The 24,227-nt window shown below is 37.8% G+C and overlaps 1 protein-coding gene across 1 annotated transcript in view; it reads right to left on the bottom strand.

Annotated features, from left to right (window-relative positions):
- The window catches only part of LOC104994175 (chromosome unknown open reading frame, human C14orf39), a 74,319-nt gene that overhangs the window by 42,055 nt on the left and 8,037 nt on the right, over window positions 1-24,227 (bottom strand). Inside the window, exons 2-4 of the mRNA XM_010847660.1 lie at window positions 5,393-5,454; window positions 5,238-5,294; window positions 4,095-4,221 (exon numbers count right to left, since the gene is read on the bottom strand). Of these exons, the coding sequence (XP_010845962.1) occupies window positions 4,095-4,221; window positions 5,238-5,294; window positions 5,393-5,441 (233 nt within the window). The 5' untranslated portion in view covers window positions 5,442-5,454. The remainder of the gene's footprint in view (window positions 1-4,094; window positions 4,222-5,237; window positions 5,295-5,392; window positions 5,455-24,227) is intronic.

The raw sequence follows: 24,227 nt of genomic DNA, 5'->3' as shown, positions 1-24,227 counted from the left end.
TAGATCACAACAAACTGTGGAAAATTCTTAAAGAGATGGGAATATCTGATCACCTTACCTGCCTCCTGCAAAACCTGTATGCAAGTCAAGAAGCATCAGTTAGAACTGGACATGGAACAATGGACTGGTTTAAAATTGGGTATGTAGTACATCAAGGCTGTATATTATCACCATGTTTATTTAACTTATATGCAGATTACTTCACTGGGAATGCCGAGCTGGATGAAACACAAGTTGGAATCAAGATTGCAGGGAGAAATATCAATAACCTCAGATATGTGATAACACCACCCTTATGACAGAAACCAAAGAACTAAAGAGCCTCTTGAAAGTGAAAGAGGAGAGTGAAAAAGCTGGCTTAAAACTCAACATCCAAAAAATGAAGATCACGGCATCTGGTCCTATTACTTCATGGCAAATAGATGGGGAAACAATGAAAACAGTGACAGACTTTATTTTGGGGCGCTCCAAAATCACTGCAGATGGTGACTGCAGCCATGAAATTAAAAGACACTTGCTCCTTGGAAAAAAAACTATGACTAACCTAGACAGCATATTAAAAAGCAGAGACATTACTTTGCCAACAAAGGTCCGTCTAGTCAAGGCTATGATTTTTCCAGTGGTCATGTATGGATATGAGAGTTGGACCATAAAGAAGGCTGAGCATTGAAGAATTGATGCCTCAACTGTGGTGTTGGAGAAGACTCTTGAAAGTCCCTTGGACAGAAAGGAGATCAACCAGTCAATCCTAAAAACAAATCAATCCAGAATATTCACTGGAAGAACTGAGGCTGAAGCTCCAACACTTTGGCCACCTGATGTGAAGAGGTGACTCTTGGGAAGCTGGGAAAGACTGAAGGCAGGAGGAGAAGGGGATAACAAAGGACAAGATGGTTGACGGCATCACTAACTCAATGGACATAAGTTTGAACAAGCTCCAGGAGATGGTGAAGGACAGGGAAGCCTGGAATGCTACAGTCCATGGGGTTGCAAAGAGTCAGACACACTGAGTGACTGAACAACAACAACAACATATTCCTACATTGTGTGAGCAAGGTGATTTTCTTATTTCCTGGCCAATACCAGGTATTAACCTTCTTTAAATTTCTGTAAAACTTAAAGGCAAAATAATGTACAATAATATATAATATTATTGCTTTAATTTGGATGTCTTTGATCGTTAGTAAGATTGAGCATTTGTTCACATGTTCATTAGACATACATTTCTTCACTTTGGTATTTATTTACTGTCTTTGCCCATTTTTTCTAATGGGGCTTTGGCTCTTTATTACTAATTTCTACAAGCACTTTATATTTTTAAAATTAACCCTTCTTTGATGTTTTTCTACTTTATCTTTTTGCTTTTTGTATCAATTTGAGGTGTTTTTCTTTTTAATTTCTATGTATATTTACCATTTTTTTCCCAGTGTGATTTCTACCTTTGATGACATAGAAAGATCTTCTCTCAAAGATTATAGTCACCTATATTGTCTTCTCATACTTTCATGAATTCATATTTCACATTTAAATCACTTAGCCACAAGCTGAAATCATGAACTAGAGGTATTTGTGCATTAAAATCAACAGATCCTACTAACTGTCCTCAGAACCCAGCAGAGAATAATCTTGTATAAAGTACATCTTGAACACAGTAGGTTCTAAGGAGAAACTACCAGTAATTTTCCAGAACCCACTGCAGCTAATTGAGGGAAACCACGGGCAGGTCATGGTGGAGAGGTCTGACAGAATGTGGTCCACTGGAGAAGGGCATGGCAAACCACTTCAGTATTCTTGCCTTGAGAACCCCATGAACAGTATGAAAAGGCAAAATGATAGGATACTGAAAGAGGAACTCCCCAGGTCAGTAGGTGCCCAGTATGCTACTGGAGATAAGTGGAGAAGTAACTCCAGAAAGAATGAAGGGATGGAGCCAAAGCAAAAACAATACCCAGATGGGAGGGACTGGGGGCAGGAGGAGAAGGGGACGACGGAGGCTGAGATGGCTGGGTGGCATCACCGACTCAATGGAAGTGAGTTTGAGTGAACTCCGGGAGTTGGTGATGGACAGGGAGGCCTGGGGTGCTGCAATTCATGGGGTCGCAAAGAGTCAGACACGACTGAGCGACTGAACTGAACTGAACTGGTAAAACCTACTGCAGTATACCTCAAAGAAAAAGTTGAACAGTACATAGTGTTTTGTTAATGATACTGCCAAAAAAAAAATTTAAACATTGATAATTTCAGTGTTAGCAAGGTTGTGAGGAATAGAAACTCTCATATATTGTTGGTGAAAGTATAAGTTAGTATAATTTTTTTGGAGAGAAGTTTAGAATTATTTATCAAATATTTAAACATGCATACTCTCTGATCTAGCAATGCCATTTCCAGGAGTTCATTCTATAGCAGCAGTTCTAGAAATATGGAAGGAGACCTGTATATATTGCTTATAATAGGAAATAACTGTAAATAACCAAAATGTGTATTAATAGGAGAATGATTAAGTAACTTAGGATTCATCAATGCTATAAAATACTACGGAGCTGTTAAAAAAAGAATGAAATCTATACACAATCATCACATGTATAGTACCATTTACATTACATATTGTTAAATTTTAAAAACAAGTTGAAAAATCAGAACGGTATGATTGCATTTTTGAGACAAGCAAAGTCAGAAATACAGGTAGATATATAAATAAGCATACGTAGTAATGGTGTTGAATGTATATTTTAAAAGGTCTGAAAGGGTGCTCACTGTTAAGAGTGATTACCTATAAGAAAGAGGACAGGGTGGGGGTGGGGACTACAGACAGGGAGAGACTTTTTACTCCATATATTTGTATACTCTTTGAATTTTTATACTAGGCATGTGTCACTTTTATTTAAAACGACTATGAAAAAGTAATAAGGGAAACCAAAAAGCTTATGAAATTTTAAAATAACAAAACATTTTAAAACAGGTATGATTCTTTAGTACTTAATACAAAGACAGTGGCCCACATAAAATTAAATACAGAAAGCTAACACACTTTATTTTTGTAAGTACCTGATCATACAATTAGGTTCCATTAACAAGTCTTAGTAAAAAAAAAAAAAAACAAGTCTTTGCTTCAAAATGTTTGTCTTAAATAATATTAATAGATATAAATATTAGAATAGGATGTGAGACTATACTGAAAGAATTAAGATACTAAATAGTTTTATTTTGAAAAGCTACTAATTTTAGGCTAGTTCCCTTAGACAAAAAGATCTTGAAAATTCAAAGATGAAAATTATTTTAGATCCATTTATCTAATAGGAATTTTCTATACTGAGTCTAGATTATTCAAAATATTATATTTATACTAACTGGATTTGAACTAGAGAGATCTTAGGGCTTTCCTGATAGCTCAGTTGGTAAAGAATCCGCCTGCATTGCAAGAGACCCCACTTCAATTGCTAGGTGAGAAAGATCCTCTGGAAAAGAGATAGGCTACCCACTCCAGTATTCTTGGGGTTCCTTTGTGGCTCAGCTGGTAAAGAATCTGCCTGCAATGCAGGAAACCTGAGTTCAATCTCTGGGCTGGGAAGATCCCCTAGAGAAGGGAATGGCTACTCACTCCAGTATTCTGGTCTGGAGAATTCCATGGACTGTATAGTCCATGAAGTCACAAACAGTCAGACATGACTGAGTGACTTTCACCTCACTTACAACACTTACTTCTTTCTTTTGAACCTTCTGTTATCCCTTTTACATTGTCTTGTAACAAGGAAATTTGAAGACCTGATTCATCATTTTCCTAATATTGGTGAAGTGAAGTCGCTCAGTCGTGTCCGACTCTTTGTGACCCCATGGACACCAGGCTCCTCCGTCCATGGGATTTTCTAGGCAAGAGTACTGGAGTGAGTTGCCATTTCCTTCTCCAGGGAATCTTCCGGACCCAGAAATCGAACCCAGGTTTCCCACATTGTAGACAGACGCTTTACCGTCTGAGCTACCAGGGAAGTCCAATATAAAATACCTCTTTCAAGCAACAGTGTCTTCAACTATGAACTCAATACTCCTGAATAAGAGAATCTAATGACAATTATTGAAAGTTTCTTTAAAATACTCACTTACTACAGTTGTCTTTGATCTCTTTACTATGTTTACAGTAATGACCAATTTCCTCATCTGTCGTATTTATAGTTTCATGTATCTTACAAACAGTAGCTTTGTATTCTTTAATATCTTCAAAGCATTCTAGAAAACAGAAATATTTATTTTCTTAAGGAGAAATTATAAATTAAAAATAAACAAATACAGTAGGAAAAAAGATATGGCAACTGACCTAAAAAAGGAGAACCAAAGAATGGACAGGAAGTGAAGCTTGAGATGGGAAGGGCCCTAAAGAGCACAGGACCAGTCAGGCTTGGTCCTAGACCCAGAAGCTAAGAAGTCGTGTTTGAGATTGAAGAGAAATGTCCCCCGTTCCATCTCTAATGTAAGAGGGCTAGATTAAGAAATGTCTAAGATCAATGGTATCTTATGATGTTATGAGTTCATGTAAACATTTATTCACATGATACTAACTTAAGAGTTGTTTTTGACAAATGTGAAATTTCTATTAATCAATTCCAAGTCATTATTTAATATATCTTCAATTCACTTATTTCTTTGTCACTAGTGAGTAAACACAAGATAAAAATAAAATGTAATTTCTTTAAAAAATTAAAACAAATTCTTAATTCCCTATTCTCTTTTGTTACAGAAAAGATAAACAAATGTATTAAACCTTTCAGAGCTATTAGAAATAATGATTGTAGCTTCTTTTGATAGTTTTTATGTAGGATCTTAAAACACTACATTTATATAATTTGCTTTATCATTCTACTCATAATATTAATTTTAATAATTAGCAATCCTGAAAATGTGGCATCCATTAATCCTGGCCACTGACTTTTGATGATTTCTAAAAATATTTAAAATTTTTTACTCAAATGTTTGAAATAACCTGTATTGAAGAAAAAATATTTTCAATTTTATGTAATTATGAGTGATTTCTACTTAAAATTCCTAAACACAAAATAATTAAATGCTGAATACAGAATACCGACATGTACTATTGAAAAACTAGCTAGGGTAAATAGCTTATTATTATTCACTAGATAGAAGGGGGAGCTCTAATGCCAACTATAAATTACCCTAAACCAAGCAACTGCATAACATCTTATATTCTATAAAAAATTAAAACATCTTTGTCATGCAAAACTACTTACTGTTAATTCGCTGAACTATATCTTCTTTAGTACTTATATCTTGTTCATACTGGAAAACTAAAATAAATAATTTTTTTGTAACTTCATTTCATTGTTCAAATGTCAAATAATAATACAAATTGTTACCTACTTCTTTATTTTCATTTTATACCTACCAAATTCTAGCAAAAGTCTGTCCAGACTGACAAATAGGCTGTCATTCATCTTGGACACTTTGCTAAAAAGAAAAATAATAATAATAAGGAAGGATTTTCTAAAAAGCTTTTGACAGAGTATTATTACAGAAAAATATGGATGGAAGAGACACCTTCATCTCGGTACTGGGCAGGCATTTAAAAAAATGAATGTCGTTATATATATTAAAATAAATATATACAATTATACATAGTAAATTGAATGTCGTTGCATTACTAAAAGTTCACAATTGTTTATACATGGTAGTGCCATAAGTCACTGAATAATCTGGAGTCCACAGACACCCAGATTTCTCCAAAGGACATGCTCTTTACAATAAACGGTCATCTCTGAATGTCCTTTCTCGGCGTGAGTACTACGTGTGGCAAAATTCTGAAATTCCTTCACCAACAGCTAGGTAAAACCTACAGGAACCGTGCAATTTGACACTTGCGAATTTACCACCAAGAATCTAAAAGTGGAGGTATTTACTGGACTACCAAGTCGCGTTAAAACAAACAAACAAACGCCTGAGGCGGGGTTTGGACCACTCTTCACCACAGAGTCGACGAGCTACTACTCTTCCCGCGCGTTCTTAAGCGGGGAGTTTGCTCGCCGACTCCCTTCAGAGACTACTCGCTTCTTTTCACCCGAGACTGTCCCCGACACTCCAGCCTCCCGGCGACCCCCGAAGCCTCGAGCTGCAGTGCGGCAGAAAGCGAGGCCACGGGCCGGGAAAGCCCCCAGAACGCAACCTCCAGTCACACTCCGGGGACAGGGCCCTCCGGCCTCACAAAACCTTCATGGCCGCCTGCCCTCGGAATAACCGCCATCCACAGTTCTTCCCCATGCACCTCACAGTGACCCCCTCTGGGACCCGAACGCCCACCCTTCCTTCCCGGATCCCACACTCTACTCTGGGTGGCAAGAGCCGAGGACGCGACAGCAGATCGCCACACAGACCGGTCCGAGCCCCGCCTCTACCTCGCTCGGCCCCACCCAGCCGCGCGAAGCCCACCGCCGGAGCTCCAGATCGCGCTGAAAAGCAAGGTCCGACTCCCCGCGAGACTGGCGCGGCTGCGCTCACGCCTCCCTCCCCCGCGAAGCGAGAATCAAGCATCCCGCCGCCCGAGACCTGCTGGGATCAGAAGCCCTAGACCCAGGCTAGGAAACCCGTCGGGAGCTGTTGTTTTCTTTCCCTAAGACTAGCCATTCCTTTTGTGAAATAACAGTTTAAAATGCATTTCGGAGAAGAGCAATAAAATTGACATTAACCTTAACATGACAACAAAAACCACTCGAATCAATCGTCAAAATTCAATTTCGCATTCAGCATTCAAAACTCGCTGAAAAGCAAGTCTAAGAATTCAAATACATTTTCATTTAACAAACATTTTGAGAGTGGTATTTGTTTAGTTTCAAATAAAATGTACATTAATATTTTCTTTCCAAAATGCTGTCTTTGTAATTTATACTCTTAGACCTTGCATATCTAAGGTGAAATAAAGAATTCACTTTATAACTTATAACTTATTCATGGTTTATAACTTGTTCACAATGATTTAGACAAATAGTCCCCCCAAACTGCCTTCATTATTTGTATTGTTGTTGTTTAGCTACGAAGTACTCCTTTGCGATCCCATAGACTGTAGCCTGCCAGGCTCCTTAGCCAATGGGATTATTCCCGGTGAAAATGATGTAAATAATTTTCTCAATTCCCTACACCTAAATTGTTTCACAGATTGTTAAAATGAAAAAGATACTTTCAGAGATTTTTCTTAAGTACTTCAGATCATATATGCAATAACCAGTTTTATTATAATGTGATATAATGCTGTGCTTATTAGTATCAATGATAGTGAGTCATCAAGGCTAATTTAATGTAAATTTGATGACATAAGAGATTTAGAAGCTTTGTTCTTATACTTGTTTATATTTATTAGTTATCCCTTTTTAGGAAGGTTATCAGACAATGGACATAAAGGCTAAATTATCATTAGTCTTGCTGGCACTGCATTGCTATGACTGCTAAGAAAACTTGACATAAAAAAAGCTGATCCACTTCAATTTAATAGTAGATTTTCTTATGTAAAATTGTGGAGACCTAGAAAAACCACCTTATTGAGATCTGGAAATCAATTTACTTACACTCACATCTATGTATATCCTTATAAAATATACTCATAAAAATACACCTGAGTTCTACCAACTCTACTACCCCTTATTCCATTCCATAAATTCCTTCTGGAAAAGCATTAAAGATGAAGATATTCCATCTACTGAAGAGTTTTAAATAATAAATTTTATTCTCCCCTCTAAATCTCAATGAAATATAATGTTCTGTTTGAAAATTTATAGAATGTTGATGCACGTAAACATTGTCCCTGACAAATCATTAAAATTCTCCCTATTATTAGCACCTTCCCCTCTTGCGCCACATATGCAAAGCAGAATCTAAAGAAATTCTTAATTTAAAACTGCTGCCTCTTAAAATTACACTGTACTACTCTTACTTTGCTAAATTTATCAATTAAAAACATGTCTCTTGCTTACAATTCCTTTCCACTCCTTTCCTCATTGATTTTCAACCCAACCACTATACCCTAACACATTTAACTGCTTTTTCAGATAATAAAAAAAATTTAGTCCAAATATAATGGTATGTTCTCAGTCTTACCCTTCCCTTCTTTTTTCCTCTTTCCTGTACTTGGTCCCATTAACATTTTCTGTAACCCTAACCCTGACTTCTAAGACACTATACTTTCTTAAAAGAACTACTTTCCCATTTCTCTTAGCTGCCCCTCTGATTTTGGCTTCTACTTCTTTCCCTCTCACCATCACTTGCCAACTACAGACTCTTATCTTTGCTTTTTCTTTAACTCTACCCCTCTTCTATATGTTTGTTGGATTATTCATTCAAAATGTGCTTAAAACACCCAAATCTGTATTTCCAGCTGTATCCTATTATCTATGCATGTGTGCATGCCTGCGAAGTCAATTCAGTCATGTCTGACTCTTTGCGATCCCATGGACTATAGCCCACCAGGCTCCTCTGTCCATGGAATTCTCCAGGCAAGAATCCAAGAGTGGGTTGTCATGCCCTTCTCCAGGGGGATCTTCCCAACCCAGGGATCCAACCTGCATCTCTTACATCTCCTGCATTGGCAGAAAGGTTCGTTATCACTAGCCCACTTCTTGTACACATCCAGTCAACTCTGTAAATAGTCTTTGTAGTTAGACAGAGATTCAACTTCTGGTTCTGTCATTTGTGAAGTCAAACCTTTGGGCAAGTTTCTAACCAAAGCTTCAGCTTCCTCAAATGTAAAGTAAGAATTAATAATTCTACATCTTGGCTTCTAGAATACAGTATTTACTTTCTTTTTTCTCCTACATCTAGTAATTTCTCTATCTCCTCTTTCAGATTCATCTTCTTCTACTCAGTCACTAAATTCTTGAGGCTCAATCCTAGCCCTTTTCTCTCATCCTGTTCTCTTATGTTTAAGTACTCTCATCTCTGTCTATAGTTTGTTGTTTAGTCACTAAGTTGTGTCCAACTTTTCTGTGACCCTATGTACTATATAGCCCGCTAGGCCCCTCTGTCCATGGGACTTCCCAGGCAAGAATATTGGAGTGGGTTGCCATTTCCTTCTCCAGAGGATCTTCCTGACCCAGGAATTGAACCCACACCTCCTGAATACAGGCAGATTCTTTACCATCAGAGCCACCAGAGAAGCCATCTATAGCTTACCACTATATATATGACTCACAAACAAGTATCTCTGGCATAGACTTCTAGTATTAATTCAAGTATTTAGTGGCCAAAAAAAAAACAAAAACAGAAGTTGATTCTGGCTGATTTAAGTAAAAATCAAATTTGTTAAAAAGGATATTGTATAACACAAAATAGCTAAAGAACCCCATAATAGCTAAAGAACCAAGCTCTAGCAAGGAAACAGCATAGCAAGGAACAGTGCCCAAATTCACACTTCAGAATGAGTGGTCCAGAAACCACAACCACAAATATCAAGATCTGCAACTGACATCATTACTACCAGCACAAGATGGTTTAGTACCACAGCCATCCTATAAATTTGATCTTATTTCAACTGCCACCATTTCCAGGAGGGGATTCTTCCTAGGGCATAATTCTTTGTGTCACGTTTTCCCAATCCAGAATTTTGGATGAGTATATTTGATTAAAAAAACCTAGGTTCATGTTAACTTTTTGTCCTTTCAGACTGTTAAGGTAAGAACTTCTCCAAGCATAAGAAATGGATTTAAATGCTGGGGAATCAAAAATAATAGAAACTTTCCATAATACTTAACCTCTGAGTTCCAGATCCATCAATCTAACTGCCTACATAAGTCAAAACACAACTCATGTTTCCCCCAACTAATCCTGAACCTTTAAAATTATCTCTCTTTTCATGAATGGGGCCAGTATCCAGCAGTACATACCAGAAACCTAGACATTATCCTAGATAATCTTCCTCTCTGATCATTTCCCATATCTCAGTTCAGTTCAGTTCAGTCGCTCAGTCATGTCCGACTCTTTGCGACCCCATGAATTGCGGCACGCCAGGCCTCCCTGTCCATCACCAACTCCCGGAGTTCACCCAAACTCATGTGCATCAAGTCGGTGATGCCATCCAGCCATCTCGTCCTTTGTCATCCTCTTCTCCTCCTGCCCCCAATCCCTCCTAGCATCAGGGTCTTTTCCAATGAGTCAACTCTTCGCATGAGGTGGCCAAAGTATTGGAGTTTCAGCTTCAACATCAGTCCTTCCAATGAACATCCAGGACTGGTCTCCTTTAAAATGGTCTGGTTGGATCTCCTTGCAGTCCAAGAGACTCTCAAGAGTCTTCTCCAACACCACAGTTCAAAAGCATCAATTCTTCGGCACTCAGCTTTCTTCACAGTCCAACTCTCACATCCATACACGACCACTGGAAATACCATAGCCTTGACTAGATGAACCTTTGTTGGCAAAGTAATGTCTCTGCTTTTGAATATGCTATCTAGGTTGGTCATAACTTTCCTTCCAAGGAGTAAGCATCTTTTAATTTCATGGCTGCAATCACCGTCTGCAGTGGTAATCCACCACAAATCCTTTTAAATATCTTTCAAGTCCATCCATTTGTCTCCATCTCAACTGTTACCATGTTAGGCTAAGTCACCATCATTCTCTCATTTAGATTATTGTAATAGCTTCCAAACTGGTTTTGCTGCATATCTACTCTAGCTTTCTTGTCCATTAATCATACATCCTTCAACAGAGTAATTCTTGATTGCAAATTTTATATTCTTTCTGACTCTGTCTCTGTCTCTCATACACACACCTTAAAACACATCAATGGCTTTCTATTCCAATAATAAAGGGCATGATTCTTCTCATGGCTTACAAGGCCCTTTATGATCCTGTCCCTATCTCTGCTTCTTCATATAATACCAACTTTATCTTCCTCCTGAAATCCAGCCTTCACACCCTTTTTTCAGTTCTTAACATGCTCCTTTCCATTACAAAGACAATGCACTAGCTGGCTCCTAACCTCCTACTCATTTTTCAAATTTTAGCTAAAGCATCACAGCCTCAGCAACACCAATTATCGACTGTCAAAGCTCATATATTTATCCTTAATAGCCTTTAACATGCTTATAATTCTAAATTATTATCTATCTCACCCACCATACTGTAGACTCCATGAAAATAGGCCCCCTCTTTCCCCTCCCCTCAACACAAACACCTTGGCAGCCACAATGAATAGGTTACAGCAGTGTTTTGTTATAATGGCTATAATCCCAATTCAATTCACAAGCAATTCCAAGGGAATAAAGCCACTTCATTCTAAGAACAGTTCTTATAGGGAAAATAGTCATAAAAAAGGGAGTGAAACAATGTGAATCTGCTAACACAAATTCATTTACATGAATGGCAGTCAGGTCAGTGGAGAAAACAACAGGATTAAAGTGTGCCAGGATTTTCAAATATGTATGATTAAATTTATATTTTAATATTAAAACATCTCCTTTGTAACATAAAAATGTCTCTGATACATAAAAATATCTTCTTTGTCTTCTCGGTTGATTCCCTGTGTTGAAATTAGTTGACTTTCCTGACCAAGTTAGATCTATACTTTCATCAACTCCTTGATTTATCAAGTCAATAAAATGCAGGTATTTGTTTGACAACTCTGCTGACCTTTATTGATAGTTATTCTAATGTTAGTGGGTTTCCAAATATGTGCAAACCATATTAGGCAAAAAAAAAAAAAAATCAGCCTTTTTTGTTCTTGTAGATGCCATTTAATGTTAATCTGACTAGGGACTTCCCTGGTGGTCCAGGGGTTAAGAATCTGCCGTCCAATGCAGGGGGACACAGGTACAATTCCTGATCTGGAAACTAAATCCCACGTTCTGTAGGGCAACTAAGTCCATGTGCCGCAACTACGCACCAGGTGCCACAACTACTGAAACCTGCGTTCCCTACAGCCTGTGTTTCACAACAAAAGTCACTACAAGGAGAAGCCTGTGCACCCAACTAGAGAGTAGCCCCCACTTGCTGCAACTAAAGAAAGCCCTTGTGCCACAACAAAGACCCAGTGCAGCCAAAAATAAATACATATTAATCTGACTCATTCCTTGTTTTACTGTTCATGTACCTTTGATTTTATTTTTGGTGCAAGCCTATTTCCCTCAAATATGTCTACTTACTTCTAAAATCTTATTAAGTGGGATTTTAATTTACTCTTTAATATTCTATCGTTTATGTCACATAATTCTTTAATTGTATTTCTTTTTTGCTCACTATTTTATCCCCAGCACTTGGCGTAGTGCATGATACCTGATGGAAACTCAACAGATACTTAATGAATAAATGAATGAATGTTAAATGCTCAAAAAATGGTTACATCATTTCACATCTGGATTACTGTAACAGGCTGGGGATCACCTTTCCACTTTGATTTACTGCATACTCTTCCTATTCCATCCTATAACAATACTGATTTTCTTACATCTATTTCATCATGATTCTCATGTAATTTAAAAGAAAAGAATGACTATATATTACTCTGCTTCAAATTGGAATGCCTTTGCACTATTTGAAAATCTTCTATAACTTGACCTCAACTTTATTTCTCAACAAAATTGCTATTTTAAGTAGTTCCCTCACTGATGCATGAAGAAGTGAAGTGAAGTGAAAGTCGCTCAGTTGTGTCCGACTATTTGCGACACCATGGACTATACAGGCCTTGGAGTTCTCCAGGCAAGAATACTGGAGTGGGCAGCCTTTGGCTTCTCCAGGGGATCTTCCCAACCCAGGGATTGAACCCAGGTCTCCTGCATTGCAGGCAGATTCTTTACCAGCTGAGCTATGAGGGAAGCCCACATAAAGACACTATGTCTATTTAAGTCTCCATGTGTTTGTAGTCAATGTTCCTCCCAACTGGAAAGTTTCTTCTCTATGATCCAATCAAGATCTACCCATTCTTCAGAGTTCAAGTCCCAAGAAAGCCTTCCCTGACTATTGTAGATATTCCTCTTCTCTGAAGTCTATGGCATTTTCTCTGAACTATATGGCACTTTGGGTACTACTTAGTTGCACAGTATGCTAAACACTGGCTTTATAAAGACGAAGAAAATCCTGGCTCTCAGAAACCTCACCACTTGACAATGGAAACAGATAATGATGGCTATGACTACTATCATAGAGATACACATATGTGATTGGATAATAGTTTAAGGATATTAAATTAGTGGTTTCAATGAACTAATTCAAACTCAGTCAGCAACTCTGTACCAGTCAGAATACAGTTAGAACAAAATCACCCCAGATGATTCATGTGATAAGACTTTAGTGAAGAGACTACTTATAGATGTATGGGCACAGGGCAAAGTGTATGATCTTTCACTTACGAAGGTAAACGTCTAGAAGCCCAGATTCTAGCAACATGTGGCTGCACCATGGGGGCCAATCCATACTGTAAAACCATCCATTCCAAAGCAGAGACTAGAAAGGATCCAAAGGAAACCATGTGTATCTGAAGCCCTATCTACCCCAAAATGAAGTCATATTTACTCCATTACCCATATATTAAAATGTCATTTTAGAGAGGAAGACAGAGGAACTCTAAAAGATTTAGCATATATCTGAAACAGACTGAATTATCTAAGAGAAACTTTTAAACTGGCAGTAACTAAGATATTTGTCAAAAGTTTAAAGTTGTCCCCCTGACTGCCCCTGGTATCCAGCAGGGCAGAAGCTCGCAAGAAAGATTTGCTTCTCAGGATATCCGTCCTCAGACAACAGAACTCCTCGTTTATAACAGGAATCAGTAACACTATGTATCTCGCTTCCACAGGGCTCTGATCTCAGGAATGGACATGTGACGAGGCCAGGAATTGCCTGGCCCATCACAGCACTCCATCTCTGAGGCCAGTCATTCCTTAACTGGTACATGTAGAATAACAGAAGGAAATTGTCTCTCTCAGCTGGTGAACTCCAGAAGCCTTGTAAGGGTGGAGCAGCTGATAACTTTCTTACCATATGGAAAAACCTGCCCTAAATGAAGGCAACACAGGTGAACACAGAAACAAGATAGAGAAGAGTGAGCTAATCAGTTCGTAAGTCAAGAAATTCTCTTTTAATTCAAGACAGCCTAAGTTGGGTTTATATCACCTGCACCTATTCAGTTTTTTTAAAGAAAGCAGAGAAGTGGAGATGATGAAATTTTGTGTCACTACACATGCTATTTGAAAATTTACTTGCATCAAATTTGCAAGCATCGAAATCAATTAAATTTTTTGTTTAGTCTTCAACAATTGATTATAATCATACCATATTTAGTTTGTTTCACATTTGATCCACGATTTCTTATATAGATTTTGTTTTCCCCAGTTTCTAAGTGTACTTTTTATCCCCTGTACACAGAAGAATCGTATGTCTTCTTTACCATATTACTAAATCCCTCAGGCTCCTTACTAATTTTTTTTAATGTACTAGCATAATTTCTAAGACCTGAGTAAGCATAAATTCTCCACTTTGAAAGATCTATACCTTCCCAGGCTAATTACTCAATTTCATTAAAGACTTTTTCTTAGACTTTAGTCTGGGTGCATTCACAGGAGTAGGGGGAAGGTAGGAAAGGCCAATTATCATGACCCTGTCCTAGACAATTCCTCAAGCTCTAACCTCATTTTCTGCTCCTCTTCCCCTTCCAATTATCTATATCTACCAATTCAGAGGGACTCAACGGAAAAACTTTTTCATTCATTTTAAACAATAGTAAATGTTAATTATTGTACTATGCTGTAGCACAATGATGCCTTTAAAATCTATATACAGTTGTATAGGACTTAAGACCTTTATAATAATAACTTCAAGCCACGATGCTCTTTCAATTCTCATGTCTGTTTTTCCGACATGAGGAAAGTATAAACTTTTATTGAAGGACACAAGAGAACAATTGAATAAATGAGAGCCAGTCTATGTACTTGAATGGGAACACTGAACACTGTAAAGATGCAATTTATCCCAAATTAATCTATTCATGTAAGGCAACTTGTTGGAGAAGGTCATCAAGAGGACATGACTGCAAGTTGACCCATGAGCTAGACCCAGGCAAATGAAGCTCCTCACTCCTCCTATGTCCTTGGAATGGAAACTCTGCTTCCCAGTCCCAGAGTGGGAGTCATTTTCAAGGATGTAGCCTTAAGAGAGTTAGGTGTTGTTGAGATCATCTGGACTATATATGTAACTAAACCCAGTTAAGGCCTCTATTATAAACTCTTAAGATTTGGTCAGTTGGTTCAGAGACCTACTCAACTTGCAGTCACCCCAGACAAGACTTATAACCAAGTTCCCTTGCTTATTAAACCTACCAGCTCCCAATCTGGAGAAGTCTACCTCTTTCTTTGTTCTCTCTTTGCTCTCTGTGTTCAGAGAAGCAGTTTGCAAACCAACAACTGGTGAGCCAGCCAGGAGATGGAATAAACAGGCCTTGAGAAAGAATCATCTGGGAGAGAAATCCTGAGTTGGCCATGACCTCCATGTGAGAAGAGGTGGCCCATATGTCAGATGCATGTGGACCACCCCATGAGTATGAAAACACCCCCAGAACATGGCTGCTTTAATGAGCTTGTTTGAGAAAGTACACATAAGAACTTAAGAGAAACAAATGGTTGCCATAGCGGGCTGGCCTCTATGGTGGGCAGTTCAGCTGACCACCAATACCCAATTAGAGATTTAACTTGAGTTAGAAAGCTCGATGAAGAGCTGAAGTTAGAATAACTGTCTACTACTCTGCTAGTTTCAGGGCTGGCAGACAATTTTGGAAGAGCAGAATAGTAAGTTGGAGACCTTAGAACGCTATTTTGGAAAGCTAGGAGATTACAAACTGCCATGGATGAAGGTGCATGCACTTGTGATAAAGCCTGATTAGGACACTATGAGGTAGAATCTCTGGGAAAGTGAGGAGAGTAAAGAGGAGGATGTTGTAGTAATTGACAATGAAATGGGCAGAATAGACCCATGGCATCCAAACTTTAATACAATGGAATATTTTTAACAGTAATTACCCTAGACTTTGAAAACAGAAAAAATATACCCCAAAACCCTTAGGGGAAAATGTGCATTCGTTTTCTGTCCCTTGAAGTTGTAAATTTTATCTAAAATGTAAACACCTCAGGAGATAACTATAATATTAATAAAATAGTGCCCAGAGACAACAGAGGATGAGATGGCTGGAAGGCATCACTGACTCGATGGACGTGAGTCTGAGTGAACTCCGGGAGTTGGTGATGGACAGGGAGGCCTGGCATGCTGCAATTCATGGGGTTGCAAAGAGTCGGACATGACTGAGCGACTGAACTGAACTGAACTGAACAGAAAAAAATGAGGGCAAGTGACTATTTAAAATACAGATGACCATGGATGCTCCCTTGCTCAAAATCTAGCCCACAGCTTCCATAAGAATACAAATTATAATAGTCTTCTCCACAAATATTAATAAAAAGCTTTAACACTTAACTTGTTCTATCTACCAGAAATACATTTGGATTCGACTGCTTATAAATTAGTGAGTTTTATATTGTGGCTCCTGATTCTTGGCTAAAGTTTTGGAATGAAAGTTATGGAGTCTCTGTGTCTGTCTGTATGTTGATGTATGTCTATGTATATATGTTGTGTATGTGTGACATTTTTCTACCTCTAGAGTGTTTTGCCAAAATAAATCTGTAAAAGAGCTGTATTTAATTGGTCTCAAGAAAAATAAGCTTTACTATCAATAGTGTACTTATGTAAAAATGAAACAATTTTTTTCATTTGCTAAAAGGACAAAGTTGTTTTGGACTATTGGTCTGTTCTTAGTGGGACTATGAAAAGATTTCTTTACCTTTTAAATAATCTGCCTAGAAAAAGAGATTCTGTGTTTTATCAGAACAATTTCCTGTGCTTCATATTGTTTTTATCAGGCTTTAATTACTTAGGAAAACTTAGTCTTCTCTATTAAAAGAGCTATTTTGTATTTTTTTTACAGCTATGTAACTTTATGTATTTGCCTTTGAGGTCTTTAATTATCATTTGGTTAACCAGATAAGTAAGTACTGTTTCATGGTGACTTATGGTCCTACTCAATCAAGTGTTTTAAAGCTTTTAATACTCTGGACAAACTTACCCAAATCAAATTCTAAACAAAGTCCTGCTGACCTTGAACTAACTGGAATTTTCTAGAGGGCCCTGGAACATCTCAAAGATATGTTATCTCATCTTAAAGAGAATTAAATTAATTGGGCTTATTGGATATATCAAATTACATGGGAAACACTGCCAAATAAGAAGTGATGCTAAACTTTTTGTATTTTTTATATATTTTTAATATGTTATTCATCCCTGCAAAAGTGCTTCATCTTCAAAGTTTTAAGGAAAAGACTGACAAGCACAGGTTTCTGATAATTAAGATCAATTTGTGTTCAGAGGAAGGGATAAAAATAGACCTTCTAAATGCTTCCTTAAGGCTACCTACTCAGCCCCACAATATGTTGCAGGATGCCAGCCCAAGATATGTCTCCTTCTCCACTACAGTAAAATGGGCCCATTACATTGGTGATATTATGTTAATGTGTGAAGAGTTGCCACTGCTGCAGGAGACTTTGTAGACTTTGCTAGAACTAGAACATCTGTGAGGTACAGGATGGGTGGTGAACCCATAGAAAATTCAAGGCCCAGGCACTGCCATAACATTTGGGGGAGTAATTTGGTTGGGTAAGATGTGCATTATCCTAGTAGCTGTGATTGATAAAGTGAAAGCCTATCCAATCCCTAAGAACATGAAAGGTGCAAGCTTTTATAGAAATTTGGAGGTCTGGGTTTTATTCCTTACCTGGCAAAGTGCCTCCATCCTTTGTACTGTCTGGTAAGAAAGGGCACATATGGGATTGGGAATGAGAGCAACAATCTACCTTTGAAAAGACAAAAATACTAGTGAAGCAGATTAAAGCTCTGGGCATCTCCGATGCAGAGTTGCCATTTGAGTTAGATGTATCTGCGGCCCTGGAAGCTTTGGGCTGGGTGCTGCAGCAGACACAACAGAATGAGAAAGTATCCCTAGGATTTTGGCCCCAGCTCTGAAAGTGGGCAGAAACCCAATATAGCCACCCCACCCCCAACACACACATACAGCAACAGCTCCTGATAGTGTATACAGTTATCCTCAGGGTAGAGTCTTCCATGAAAGAACAGCACATCATGATAAGAACTTCCCTCCCTATCAAAGGGTAGAAGGAGAGTATGTTCCATCAACCACCTTCTGTTATGGCTCAGACTCCCACTTCGACTAAGCGGCATGTCTATATGTAGCAGAAGAGCACCCTGTCTGCCAGCCCACTATCTCTAGAAATACAGGTGCTACTAAGTCCTGTAGAATATGAAGATGCTCTGAATGCCTCCATTCCTATTCCTGTGGCAGCCCCTGCAGTCTGTAGAGAGGGAGTAGAGGAAATTCCTGATGATATCTGAAATACAGATGGCTGAAAACAAAAACAAACCATAGCAGCCAGTGAGACAAACTCAGAGCAGTTTGGCTGGTGATCACTCATAAACTCTGATCACTAATCCTTTGCACTGACAGTTGGGCTGTTATAAAAGCATTAATCCCTATGACTTGGACAATGGAAAGCTAAGGAGTGGATTATTGTGTAAAAGTCCTTGTAGGGTCAGGATACGTGGAAAGACTTTTGGGTTAACCTGGAAAAGCTCCAGGCAATCATTTCTGTCTTCCACATGCTGGTTCACAAGACACTGACACATCCGGGCAACCAGGAAGATGATGCCCTAGCTCAAGTACAAGCCCTAGCAACTGACCCTTCAATATATATGGCAGATTGGTTGCACAGAAAGAGTGACCACCCTCCATAGCATATGGGTGGCATGGCATACTGTCAAGCTGTGCTGGATAGCCCTTGAAATACAGTGACTTGGTTAATGCAGTAACATGTCTTTTGTGTTCTAAACACCACCCAAGGAAATTACCAAAGGACTCTAGGGCCATGTACTGAAGTTCTCAACCAGTGAGGAATTGGCAATTGATTATATTTGCCCCCTCCCTCCAAGTGAGGGTTCTAAATATGACTTGGTTTGTGTGAACACTGCATCTGGCCTAACTGAAAGTTTCCCCTGCTATGGCTCAAATCAGGCTGCTACCATTAGGGGATTAGAGAAGCTGAGTGCCATGTACAGATACCTTCATTAAATACACAGTAATTGGAGGTCACATTTCAAAGGTTATGATATACAAGACTGGGTAAAAGAACATGACATCGAATGGAAGATTAATCTCCCCTATGATCAGCAAACAGCGGGGTTCATAGAAAGGAAAGATGGATATCAAAGAAGCAAATTAAAACAGTATCAGGTAAAACCACCTTGACTTTAACACTTTTGAATGATCAACCAATAGGGTCTGTTGTCCCAGGCACTCCTGCAGAGATACTCAATATTATAAAGATATGGAAGTTGCAGGAAACAGACATTGCCTGACTTTCACCATGGATCAATCTACTGTGCTGCTGAAAACACTGAAGCCCCTATCTTGCCTGGGAAAAGCATCATCTACTATAATTTGCAATGGTATGTCTCACCTGGATGGCCAGATAGTTACCAAACAAGCCACCTCTATGCTAGTGAAACCCCTTGCTGGCCACTCAGGGAACTCTTTCTTTGGAAAAGAGTGGCTGTGTAAGATCATAAGAGCCAGTCACAAGGGGTGGAGTGTTGGAGGAGGTCACTGAGAGGACATGACTACCAGCTGACCCAGGAGCTAAACCCAATCAGAGGCTCCTCAACTCTTTTCTGTCTTTGGCATGAATGCTCTGCCCACCATTTCCACAGTGGGAGCTGTTTTCATGGATGTAGCCTTAAGAGAGTAAGGTGGTGTTGAGACCATCTGGACCGAATACATGACTGAACCCAGTTAAGACCTCTATATAAACTTTAAGATTTGGCAGGCAGATGCAGAGATCTACCCGTCCTGTGGTTAACCAAGCCAAGTCTTACATAAGTAAGTTCCCTTGCTTATTAAACCTGCCACCTACCAGTTTGCAGTGGTCTGCCTCTTTCTTCAGTCTCTCCCTGCCTCCAAATATGGGGCCAGTTAGCAAAACAACACAATTCCATGAAAACGCCACTGGAAGCTGAGGTTGTGATAAAGACTTGACAAAACTGATCTTACATTCAGAAATGGCCTAAGAATTTTTCTTTAAAAATACTGAAGAATAACTTACCTTATCAAATATTAAAATGTATCTGAACTATAGTAGTGGAACCACAGGAATAAATAGACATATCAATGAAAGAGAACAGAAAGCCTAAAAGAATACTTCTGTATATATAGAAATTTAATACATGATAAAAGTGGCATTTCAAGTCTGTGGGAAAAGAATTATCAATTGATGAATAACAGCAGGATTCAGAGGTGGTAAAACTAAACTCTGGGAAATATACAACAGAGGCACTTTTCAATCCAAGAACTCTCTTAGAGCCCTGGTTTTAATCTCTAGACAGTCTCCAGATCACTTCATTATCTCCAACTCAAATCTCTACTCATTCTTAAAGGCCCAAGTCAAGAGCCTTCCTTTCCTGTATGGTGATATATTCATTCCTAACTTCTTCCAGTCTTGCAAATCTTGGTACCTTAGGCAACCCCACCTGTAATATTCTGAAAACAAGCATAGTCTAGATACACCCAGGCCAAGCTAGACTGCCAGAGAAAGAAGAGAACCCCAGCTATCAAAAGACAAACTCAGGTCTGGAATGGAAGGAGGTTACCAGGACATTCTGAGGCCTGAGGTGAATTAGCTGAGAAGCAAGAGAAGGAGGAAGAAAAGTCACAGAGAAAAATTTATACTCTTATTGAAGAAAGAAAAGGCTAAAAAGATAATGGGGGCAGGTATAAAAGGGGTTGCATTTATATTTTTTTTGGTCTAGGGAAGGAAGGGAGAATGGATGGATGGAAAAAAGGGAGGAAAGGAGGGAAGAAGGAAGGGAGGGAAGGAGGAAGAAGGAAGAATTAGAAAATGATTTGAAAGGGGGAGGGAAAACCCTGTAAGAGTCCAAATTGACATGAGACCACAAAACAAATCCAGATGGATTAAATTTTTTTAATTTTTTAATCTAGAAAGAATAGGAGAGGAAAATACAGGTTATTTCTATAACTCGGAAGGGAGACTGTACTAAGTATAACACCCGAGACAGAACCAGATTTGATAGATCTGACTATGTGAAAATTATAAAAACTATAGGGCAAACAACACCATAAAGTTAAAAAATAAGTGAAAAAGCAGGAAGAAATATTTATATGTAATTTATGACAGGAAAAAATGTATCCTTAATGTTGGAAGAAATATACAAATGAGTAAAAAGAACAAACATCCCAAATCAAGGATATAATTGGGAAATTCTCAAAAGAAGAAATATAAATGACCAATAAATATATAAAACTGCATAATCGTATTAATAATAAAAGAAACAGCTATTTTGAAAAAGTGAGAAACCATTTTTCACCTATCAATCTGCCAAAGATTTAAAAGATTAATGGCCAGAGTGTAGGGGAAAATGGCACTCACATCATATGGATAGAAAAAAAAAAGATAAAAATCCTTTTGGATGACAATTTGGAAACAACAATTTTTAAATATATAAAATCTTCAATTCATTCATCTTACTTCTAAGAATTTGAAGGAAAAAATGGACAATACATAAAGATGGTCATTGCTTCACTGTTTATAATGGTGAAAGACTGGAATCAATTTAAACAAATATCAATAGGGACTGGTTAAATAAGTTACGGTATGTATGCTGTGGAATACAATACAGCCATTCAAAATGATAACATATATTTACTATCAGGAAAAATGTTCATAAAATGTTATCATGAAAAGAAGGCTATAAAACAGTATGAATAATATGACAGCATTTCTATCAAAAGAAAAAAAATCTGTATCTCTGTATATAGGAAAAAAAGTCTATAAGGATATGCACTGAGCACTAATAGTGATTTATCTATGGAATAAAGATATTACAAAAATCTTTCACTTTTTACTGTATAAGTATATGGATATTTATTGCAATGAGCATATATTGATTTATGAAGAGAAAAAAAACACAAAGGGTACTTCTAGTAGGGGAAAAAATTAGCACATCAGATGAGGAAAATACATGAGAAAAACAACTAAATATCAACAAATGAACCATAACAGAGGGATAGAATGGAGAGGAATACATGTGTCTGTATGTGTGTGTAATAATTGCTAAATAAGTATTCTTAAAATATAACAGACACACTACAAGGAAAACTCTTAAGTACTACACCATTTCAAAAAAACTTCCAGGTTGGGGTAACAGAGAAAGAAGAAAGTGAGGAAGTTAAAATACTCTCAAAATCTAATCCTATCTGGATGGTGAGAACAATCGGGAAAGTAATGCCATGGTAGGAAGAACAGAGCATCTTGATGCGGAAGATATTAAGTGTCCTGTTTATAGGCAATAATAGAGTCATACGTAACAATTAAGAGAGCAAGAAAAAGGAAAGATAACAATTGATGAACCAGAAAATACTGTAGAACTTCTAAATTATTAGTTCAACTCACTGAAATGAAGAAAAATAAACTGCAAATTTATTCTTATATCTATGAATAATACTTCAGTGTAGTACCATAACATGTTTTCACACTATACTAAACACATGCAGAGAGGGTTGGAATCTTCTCTTTTGTCTTATCCCATGAGATAAATCTACTATTTTTGTTGTTCATTTCAATTAATGGCTTAAGGGAAGGTTTAAAAGCAAAGTTCAATATGAAAATGAAATTAATAAAAATTCGCTGCTTAGGATTTTGTCAGTCTTGACACTGTATAATTTTGAGGTGAAAGTCTAAAAATTTTTTTTTTTAAAGCAAAAAGGGTTATTTTTCTACTTGCAGATTCACTACTTAAAACTTGTTCTCGTCTCTTAATTTAGTTTCAAGAAACATTTGAGATTAGCATATTTGTCATATAAGGGGATGTGGTGGGCTGAAAAAAAAAACCCTCAAAGATATATTTATCTCCTAATGCCTAGAATATGTGAATATCACCTTTTATGGCAAAATATGTGATTAAGTTGAGAATCTTCAGAGGAGCTTATAATCCTGGATTATAAGGTAGGCCCTAAATGCAGCCACATGCACATATAAAATATAAGCAGAGGAAATTTTTACAGAGAGAGCAAGGGCAAGAGGAGAGGTAAGGGAAGGGATGAGAAGAGAAGAGGAAGTGCAGAAGGAGGCAGAGATCAAAGAGATGCAGCCACAAGCCGAGGAATGCCAGAAGCCACCAGAAACTGAAAGAGGCAAGACATGGATTCTCCCCTAGAATCTCTGAAATAAGCACTGTACTTGATTTAGACTTGTGGCCTCCAGAACCGCAAGAGAATACAGTTCTGTTGTTTTAAGCCACTCAGTTTGTGGTAACTTGTTATGGCATCCACAGGAAACTATTAAGGTTAATATCAGGGTAATTTCATGTAAGCTATCTATTGACTTCTTTAGACTAATTTACTGCAAGAAACAGTGAGTAATCTACAGGAAGGTATATTTCAAAGGAATCTATTGTTTGGAAAGTTTCAAGAGACCTAAACAGAACACCAAAGGATGACCAAAGCAGAGACCAAAGACAAGATGGAAAATGAGACATCACCAATATAGAGGGTCAAACTAATAGATTAAATGGATGTTTTTCCACAAGTGGGAAACACGTAGAAATTTACTATGAGCCAAGCACTATGCAAGGAATGGCTATTCATAATCTCATTTAATCCCTACAACTATTCTATATGATAAGTATTATGCAGTTCATCCAATAAGGAAACTGGGACCTAAAACCATGTGGTTAGTACAATGATTTAAAATTTCAAGAGTCCTTGTTGTTTCTACTATTTTATCTTTCATAAAGTTTAGCTTAAGAAGCATCACTTCCCTAAAACATCATTATAGTAACACTATGCCCCTTTTTTTCAACATTCAGAAAACGAAGATCATGGCATCTGGTCCCATCACTTCATGGGAAATAGATGGGGAAACAGTGGAAACAGTGTCAGACTTTATTTTTGGGGGCTCCAAAATCACTGCAGATGGTGATTGCAGCCATGAAATTAAAAGACGCTTACTCCTTGGAGGGAAATTTATGACCAACCTAGATAGCATATTGAAAAGCAGAAACATTACTTTGCCAACAAAGGTCCGTCTAATCAAGGCTATGGTTTTTCCAGTAGTCACGTATGGATGCTG

The sequence above is a fragment of the Bison bison genome, unplaced genomic scaffold, assembly GCF_000754665.1.
Source record: "Bison bison bison isolate TAMUID 2011002044 unplaced genomic scaffold, Bison_UMD1.0 scf7180017864254, whole genome shotgun sequence".
NCBI lineage: Eukaryota > Metazoa > Chordata > Mammalia > Artiodactyla > Bovidae > Bison > Bison bison.
Note: the sequence above shows the minus strand (reverse complement) of the source record. Positions and strands in the feature narration are given on the sequence as shown.